This window comes from Vicia villosa, linkage group LG3 (genome assembly GCF_029867415.1).
Source record: "Vicia villosa cultivar HV-30 ecotype Madison, WI linkage group LG3, Vvil1.0, whole genome shotgun sequence".
NCBI lineage: Eukaryota > Viridiplantae > Streptophyta > Magnoliopsida > Fabales > Fabaceae > Vicia > Vicia villosa.
The window spans coordinates 23,028,100-23,036,366 of record NC_081182.1 but is presented as its reverse complement, the minus strand read 5'-3'; the positions used below and the strand labels follow the sequence as shown (position 1 = coordinate 23,036,366).

General features: G+C 33.5%; 1 protein-coding gene across 2 annotated transcripts; it reads left to right on the top strand.

The window, feature by feature from the left end:
* Positions 1–4,763: 4,763 nt before the first annotated feature.
* On the top strand, positions 4,764–7,830 carry LOC131655153 (uncharacterized). Of its 2 annotated transcripts, XM_058925057.1 has the most exons (10): positions 4,764–5,015; positions 5,095–5,294; positions 5,621–5,802; positions 5,895–6,179; positions 6,274–6,332; positions 6,417–6,453; positions 6,577–6,648; positions 6,763–7,087; positions 7,177–7,585; positions 7,622–7,830. In XM_058925057.1, exons 1-10 carry the CDS (start codon positions 4,934–4,936, stop codon positions 7,672–7,674), a joined length of 1,704 nt encoding a protein of 567 aa, XP_058781040.1. In that variant the 5' UTR covers positions 4,764–4,933; the 3' UTR covers positions 7,675–7,830. The 2 variants fall into 2 exon arrangements, with proteins under 2 accessions (XP_058781040.1, XP_058781039.1); XM_058925056.1 differs by having other exon boundaries at positions 7,177–7,830.
* Positions 7,831–8,267: the final 437 nt, after the last annotated feature.

Here is an 8,267-nt window from a genome sequence, read left to right as displayed (position 1 = left end):
ACGAGTTTTGAGAAGTTACGTATGATATTATGATGATGATTCCACTGCGAAGTTTTAAATGATACGTTGAATTATTATCATATGCATGTTTTAAATTGATGCAACCCGTGTTACGGAGCATGAATTGTTACCATGATGTTTTATGTGAAGTGTGACACGCTTTAGTGGTGATTCTACTTGAATTATTTTCGTAAATTATTTGCGAAATAATTACGGGGTTAGAAGGGTGTTAAAATATTAACTTTGGATGTACCTTCATAAGTTGTTTTGTGGATTTCCCAAGCATCCTTGGCTACAGTACAAGTGTTGATCAACCTAAAAACATTTTTGTCTACTCCATTGAATAGAGCATTCAAAGCCTTGGAGTTTCCAAGAGAAAATTTATCATCTTCATCAGACCAATCTTCTTCAGGTTTTAAGGACACATTTCATTCTTTGTCCTTTTCAACAGGATTCTCCCATCCTTTTAGAACAACCTTCCAACCCTTGTTATCCATGGATTTAAAAAAAGCCACCTTTCTGACTTTCCACCAGTCATAGTTTGAACCATCCAACAAAGGTGGTTTGTTGTTGTATCCTCCTTCTTTATCCATAGTACTAAAAAATATTCTCCCTGAAGTTCACCCAATAAACAGAATATGGTGTCTACTCTGATGCCAATTGAAATTCTAACACTTACAAAACAGATTCAAGACGGATGTCCTAACACAACATAATGTCAAGACAGACGTTATAACATTTGCTGATTGACAACACAAATATCAAAACTGAAATAAAATGCAGAATGATAAATAACACACTTAATTGTTAACCCAGATCAGTGTAACAACACCTAATTTGGGGGCTATCAATCTAGGAAGGAAATCCACAATTAGCAGTACTAGTTCAAAGTCTAAACAGTCTCAGTTTACAACTTCTCTCCTACTCACCACCCAGTGAAACTTCTACCTAGAAATCAACATCTAGACATGAGAAATCAACATCTCACTCTCATTCACCTCAATGATAAAAAATAGTCACACACCCCGTGACCAAAGGAACCAAATAGAAAGAGTATATTTTCAAATAAACAATACTTAGTCAAGAACCTTAACTAAGAACAATATTTAATCCATCTTAAAAGCTTCAATCAAGAACAATACTCAACTCTTTTTCTTAAAAGCTTCAAGAGTGAGAACACACGTCCACCTCAATGTATCAGAAGATTCATGAGTGACACAAAGAACAAAAACACACGAAGGACTTGAACTCCCCTCAAAACCTAAACCCTTATTGCACCCACGGTTTCCTTTATTTGTGAATGCTTGCTATACTAGGTTTAGCAAGTCTTCATTTATAGACTCTTGCAGTATGAGCTTGTACTTCTGAATAGAATCCAATCGTCTCCTTTTTCAATCAGCTGTAAAATCTTTACACAAAATAAGAACAAATCAAATCAAATCAAATCTAAGTTTCCTAAAAAATTCTCAATGATCCTTTTTTTTCTTCTGAAACTCGATCAAATATGTATTTCTCCTTGGCTGCGCCTGAATAAGTGTCTGAATCTTCCAGAATCTCATATTTTTCAAATATTCAAGGATTAAAATCCAATTTGAACTGTCAGGATGTTCTGGTATAGCATGTCACAATATCTGGCAGAGCATCTCTCAAAACACATATCAGTTGAACCTGTTATGACAGTTGGTCAAGATGTTAAAACATCTTGCTCAACATTAGTTAAGAACTATGTTTTAGCAAAATTATGTCATTACAAAACCATGAAAATAACACAAATTTTCTGAAAAATAGAAACATGTGTAGACATATGTAAGTCATGTGTCGACCTATATTGATGCATGTGTCGATTTGTATAAGGTTATGCGTTGACACATTCAAACATTAGTTATAGGCTTTAAAACTGCAGCACATCTGTTGACCTGAAAATCGTATGTGTCAACACATAGATTAACTTCTTTAGTATGTGTCAACCTAAGAAGTTGTATGTGTCGACACATTCAAACAGAAGCTACAAGCTTTAATATTGCAGTACATGTGTCGTCCTTTAAAAGGTATGTGTCGACACATACATTTGTGTTTTGAGCAAAAAGTAAATTTTAAAGCTTGCAATTGATTTTTAACGCTATGTAATTCATTTTTTATGCATGATACCTTTTTCAAACATGTTTTAGGTGCATGCTAAGATCCATAATGCTAAGGAGCACATGATGACTCAAAGATACCGTTCAACGTACATAAATGTTAAAGTTTTCCTAATTTTGACATCATTTAAAACATTTAATGGACAAATGCACTCACAAATGCTTCTTGACCAACACCCTTCCAAGCTTATGAACATTTTCCTCTCCTTTTTCTTTCTTTCTTTCTTGTCCTAACTCTCTCACTTTTTTTTAGTTTTCTCTCATAGAAGAATGAAATGATAAGAATGAGACTTTCGTCTTGGTTCGGGGTTATATAATGTCATGCTCAATTATCCAATTGCCCTTGTCACCAAGACTAATTCTCTAATACATGCCACTCTTGATTAGTAAGTGAATTAGCTCCCTAATTAATCCAATTATCACACTAATTCATTATTAGTGTCACAATATTGGGTATTAGGAGTCTAAGGTATTCTCATAATATTTTTTGTTTTTCTATATAGGTCGGAAATGTTAGATATGACGTTTTATTGTTTTCTTCTTGAAATTAAATATTTTATTTTTATATTAGTTTTCATTATAATGATGATATAAATTATACGAATTAATTATGGTTGATTCAGGTAGACGAACTCGCGAATAAAATTTTAGAAATTTGTTAGCCATTGAATTTCATTAGATTGATTTGATTTTTGTTCGAACTATATTTAGTTTAAATTTATCATAACTAATAAACACTCGACAATATATTTTTAATTCTTATTATTGAAAATGTCTTGTAGGATTAGTTTTTAGATTAATTTCAATCTAAATTTCTTTCTGATTAAGTGTGTACTAGTTTGTAGTGATAATTTTTTAATATTTAATATTATAAAATGATTTATAACTTAAAACTATGATATATTGGGGGTGTTTGATGCACTCCAACAGTGACCTTTTTATGCTCCAGCACTCACCGGTAAAGATATTTTTTCATGTAAACCAAACAAACAAATCAAAAGGACGTGATTGGCTTAAGGGAAGCCCTTTTTGAAGGCCATAAGCTGCATAGAGAGAAGGAAAGACATGACAAAGGGCGCGAAAAATGACACACACTTTTGCATTGAAGTCAAAAGCGGGACTGAAACTTCGTTGGGGAACGAGCCCAATCAATTCGTAACTATTTTGGCATTTTGTGATATTGTAGAGGGCTAGAGGGGAAGCTATTTATGGAGATTTAAGTTAAAAGTACATTTTTTAAGAGCTGTAAAAATTAATTAAAATTTTGTTGCTGTTGTTGTAAAAGTATACAATTTGGAGGTAGAGACTTCAGGGTATGTTTGTAGTGATGAAATAAGATGGAATAAACGGTATGAAATGAAATAAGGTTATGTTTTATTGTTTGGATTGATTAAAGATAGATGAATTATAGTGGTATCAGATAGAATGTATTTTCTTCTATTTCATCACTTTTTATCATTTTTTGTATTCTTTGAATTAGTCTAAATAACAAAATTTCTCCATTCTATCATAAAGTATCCAAAAAATAAAATGATAAATTTATTTTATTCTACTCCATTTTTGTTCTATTTCATCCCGCCTCCACTACATTCCACTCCATTTATTTTATTGTATTCAAACATAGCCTATGTAAAGAAAATAATTTTGTACTAAATTTGTATGAATCCTATTTGTTTCATTAATCTAATTCTATTTAATGGGGAGGTAAACACAAGTTATTTAATAAAAAGCATTAGTAAAATTTATATTAAAAAAGAAATTCAGTCCTCTGTGTTTGAGTTTTTATTTTCCTTTTTTTCAATTTTTTGTTGAATAATGTCTTATCTTATTCAGTGATGCATTTGTTTTTCTAAATTATATGAAATAAAAGTGTAATCTATTTTAAAAGTAAATCATAAAGAAGTCACAAACAAACTTGCAAATTCGTAGATTTGAATTGCACGGCTTATATTATAAATGATCCAACCCATGGAGAAAGATTTAAATATATCTGAAAATTTGGCTTAGCACCCACTTAGATGGGGAATCTATATACTCAACCCTATTAAAAAAATTTATAAAAAAAAGTATTTAGTATAAGAGTAAAAAATAGTTACACATGGAAAAAATCACATTCCATTTGAGCAACACACATTTGTGTGAGGCACACCATTTCTTCACTTAAAACCTTAAGATAATAGATGAGTATATTCTCTCACTTATATATGTTCAATTCACCAGATACATTTCTAATATGAGACTATTATCCACACTCACACTTGTTATATTCTCAAGATCTATGTGTATATTGTAACTCAAATAGAGTTAAAGAATAGATACCATGTAAAAAAGGTCATGATGACTTGGGTTATAAGAGTTTGGAAATATATAAAACTATAAAAAAAAATAAAAGTATTTCATTGAAAAAATAAACTTTGAATTTTTTTAACTTGTGTCATTATTGCATAAATTAGTATTTTCCAAACAATAAAATAAAAAGAGATAGTCTAACTTACCGTTATTATGAATTTGTTAAATTAACCTTAAGCATGGTTTAATAATTTGATTAAAATTTTCCCGGCATTTGTTAATGGTAGGGTAACCTTTGAGAGAAACGAGGTTAGTCTCAAACACCATTCCCGGAAACCAAATGTTTTCCAACACTTAAACTCTGTTCACACTCTCATCTCTCTCTCTCTCTCTCTCTCTCTCTCTCTCTCTCTCTCTCTCTCCATTCGCCACTGTCACTGAGTTTCCACACACAAACAAACTCCACTCTTTCTCCACTTTCATGTTCCTTACTCTCTCACACCATAATGCTTACTAGTTACCGGCCACTTCATTTTTGTTCCGTTCTCACATTTTTCTTCTTATTCTTCCACTCACACTTCACTTCAGGTAACAACATCTCACCAACACTTCTCTTTCCCTTTTCACTACAAACTTTTTGATTCTTTACTTTCCTTTTCTTTTCCAGGTCAACAAAATGATGTAACTGCTGTAACATTTTCTCGGTATGATGCACTTGCTGCTGAACCTGAACCTGAGCCTGAGCCTCAACCATATGGAAACTCACCACTTCCCTTATCTGCTCAGAGAACTAGAAGAAAAGATCCTTTAAATGGCTTCAATGAGTACACTAATGGATGGAACATCAGTGACCACCATTATTGGGCTGTAAGTAACCTCATTCAACCCTCACTCCTTTTGTTCTTTTTTTAGCTTCAAGTTTTGTTGTATGAAAATAGTTAGGTTTTGTTAACTATCACTGTTAAGGTTTAACATTTGAGCTTAGTTTATTCTATTCTGCAAAATACTGAAATATTCAACTATTTATGTTCTGTGAATGACTAATTTTAGTTAACATTGCAAAATTTTTTCAAGTGGTTAATTTAGTTTAAATAGATGGTTAATCACAATTTTAAACACGATTAACTATAACTTCAAGGTGTTAAAATTTATTGGCTTAATTGTGGTTAATTGAGTTTTTTCATTGAATGCAGTCAGTGGCATATACAGCAGTTCCTGTATTCAGCATTGCAGCAATCTGGTTCATAGGCTTTGGCTTCTGTTTATTACTTCTCATTGTTTGTTACTGCTGTCGGAAAAACGAGCCTTATGGCTATTCTCCAACATGCTACGCATTTTCCCTTATTCTTCTCATATTGTTCACAATTACAACATTGTATGTACACATCTCTTTCTCTTCCTTTGTTTTATTGATTTCTGATTTAGTTTAATCTGCATCAAAAATTACGCGTCTCTCTGTGTTAACAGGATTGGATGCGCGGTTTTATATTTTGGCCAAGGTAGTTTTCATCGCAGCACGACGTCAACGTTGCAGTATGTGGTATATCAAGCTGATTCTACTGTGGATAAATTAAGGAATGTTTCTGATTTCCTTGCTCAAGCTAAGCAAGTTGGAATTGACAGAGTTTTTCTCCCTGTGAATGTTCAAACTGACATCGATGAGGCAGAAACACATATCAACGCTTCTGTTGCCACAATTTCTGATAAAACAAAGGAGAATTCAGACAACATTCAAGATCTATTAGATTCTGTGTAATGATTTAATAGTTGACTAATTTTTAGGTCTTCAGCTTCGTATATCTTTTTGATTTTTCTGTATAAAATAAATATTGTGAGCCTGATACAGGAGGATGGCGCTCATCATAATAGCCGCAGTTATGCTGGTTTTGACGTTTCTTGGATTTCGTAAGTTTTTATGTCCAAGTTTAGATGTATAATATCTTATTCTTATTGAGGTATTATTTTTTCTGACTTGTTGTTACTATTCAGTGTTCTCAATTTTCGGAATGCAGGTCCTTGTGTACATGTAAGTGTAATATATTGTTACCATATACATTTATATAGTACTTTGATGATTCTTTGCTACTGAACATAACTCTTTCTTATCATTACATTTTCTCATCGAAAGCTTTGGTATGAATAATTGCAGCCTGGTAATCGCAGGATGGTTTCTTGTTACCGGCACCCTTATATTATGTGGCTTGTTCCTTATTCTCCACAAGTAAGTTTCCCTAAAATCGTAAAATCTGAACTCAATGGTTATCCCATATGGTTTTATAGGTATGCGCCTTATGTGAATTTGTAATGTTTAATATGTGCATGCTACTTTTGATAGTGTGACAGCAGATACATGTGTAGCCATGAATGAGTGGATCCAATATCCTACTGCAAATACAGCTCTTGATGATATTCTGCCCTGTGTGGACAACGCGACTGCTCAAGTAACGTTGTTACGAAGCAAAGAAGTGACTTCTGAACTAGTAAACTTGGTGAATCAGGTTATTACCAATGTTTCTAACATCAACTTTGCTCCCAACTTCACGCCATTGTATTACAATCAATCTGGTCCCTTGATGCCGCTTCTATGTGATCCATTTCATCCTGATATGACAGATAGACAGTGTGACTCTGGTGAAGTGAACCTAAGCAACGCAACACAGGTACATTAATTAAATTGAATCTTCATAAAACATTGGTTTGTGTTAACAATGTGAAGGTCATAATGTTGATTAGTTTTGGTATGATGCAGGTATATGGAAATTCTGTGTGCCAGGTTTCACCGTCCGAGATATGCATGACTCAAGGGCGTTTAACCCCAACCTTCTATAACCAAATATCCGCTGGAATAAACGTTGGTAATGCGTTATATATGTATGCACCTTCCCTTGTGGAGCTACAAGACTGCACATTCGTTCGAGAAACATTCACTGATATATACAATGATCATTGTCCTGGTCTACGGCGTTACAGTAGATGGATTTATGTTGGATTAGTAATGGTCTCTTTTGCTGTGATGTTCTCATTGATCTGCTGGGTTGTGTATGGAAGAGAACGGCGACATCGTCTGTATACAAAAGAGTCGAAAGATTCGAGAATAACAACACCTGCACCCAGAAATGCACCTGCTCCAAGAAATGCACCTGCACTCAGAAATGCACCTGCTCCAAGAAATGCACCTGCACTCAGAAATGCACCTGCTCCGAGAAATGCACCTGCACCAACAAATGCTCTGGCATTATATTCCTGAAGGAGACAAGGATATGTATTGAGTAATCACATTGATGATTGATGTTTTTTAACTAAGTTTAGATTTATTTTTCAGTGTTGGTGTATAATGTCGTAGCTTCTTTGTAATGACAATAGTACGAATTTTTATTTTAATGAAAAGAATGTGGTTATTTTATATGGGAACAAGGATAAGGAATGACTTATGAGACACAAGATAAGACAAAATTTACAGTTTGTAGTACTTTGGTGGACCTCAAATTGTAGGTGTTGGATTTTGGGCAATTTATCACGAGTTTCTCAATCCATCCCTAGATTGTAGATAGTTGACATTAGGGGTGTTTAAAATCAAACCGGTCCAATACAAAACCGCAAAATTGAACCGAACCAAATCGAAACCGCAAAAAACCGCATTTGGTTTGGATGTGTTTGGGTCATTTTTTACCAAAACCGCACGGTTCAGTTCGGTTTGCGGTTTATAATCTACAAACCAAACCGCGTTGCACTACAACCAACATTCACTCAACCCGCATCTAATCCAAACTCGAACTTATTGCCTTAGCCTTACAATTACGAATGATTTACCCTACCTCACACTTAAGGTTTCAATTTAAG

Coding starts and splice junctions, on each gene's coding strand:
- LOC131655153 (XM_058925056.1), top strand. CDS start 4,934: ATGCTTACTAGTTACCGGCCACTTCATTTTTGTTCCGTTCTCACATTT. Junction 6,454..6,576: donor ATGCAGGTCCTTGTGTACAT/GTAAGTGTAATA, acceptor GAATAATTGCAG/CCTGGTAATCGCAGGATGGT. Junction 6,649..6,762: donor TTGTTCCTTATTCTCCACAA/GTAAGTTTCCCT, acceptor TACTTTTGATAG/TGTGACAGCAGATACATGTG.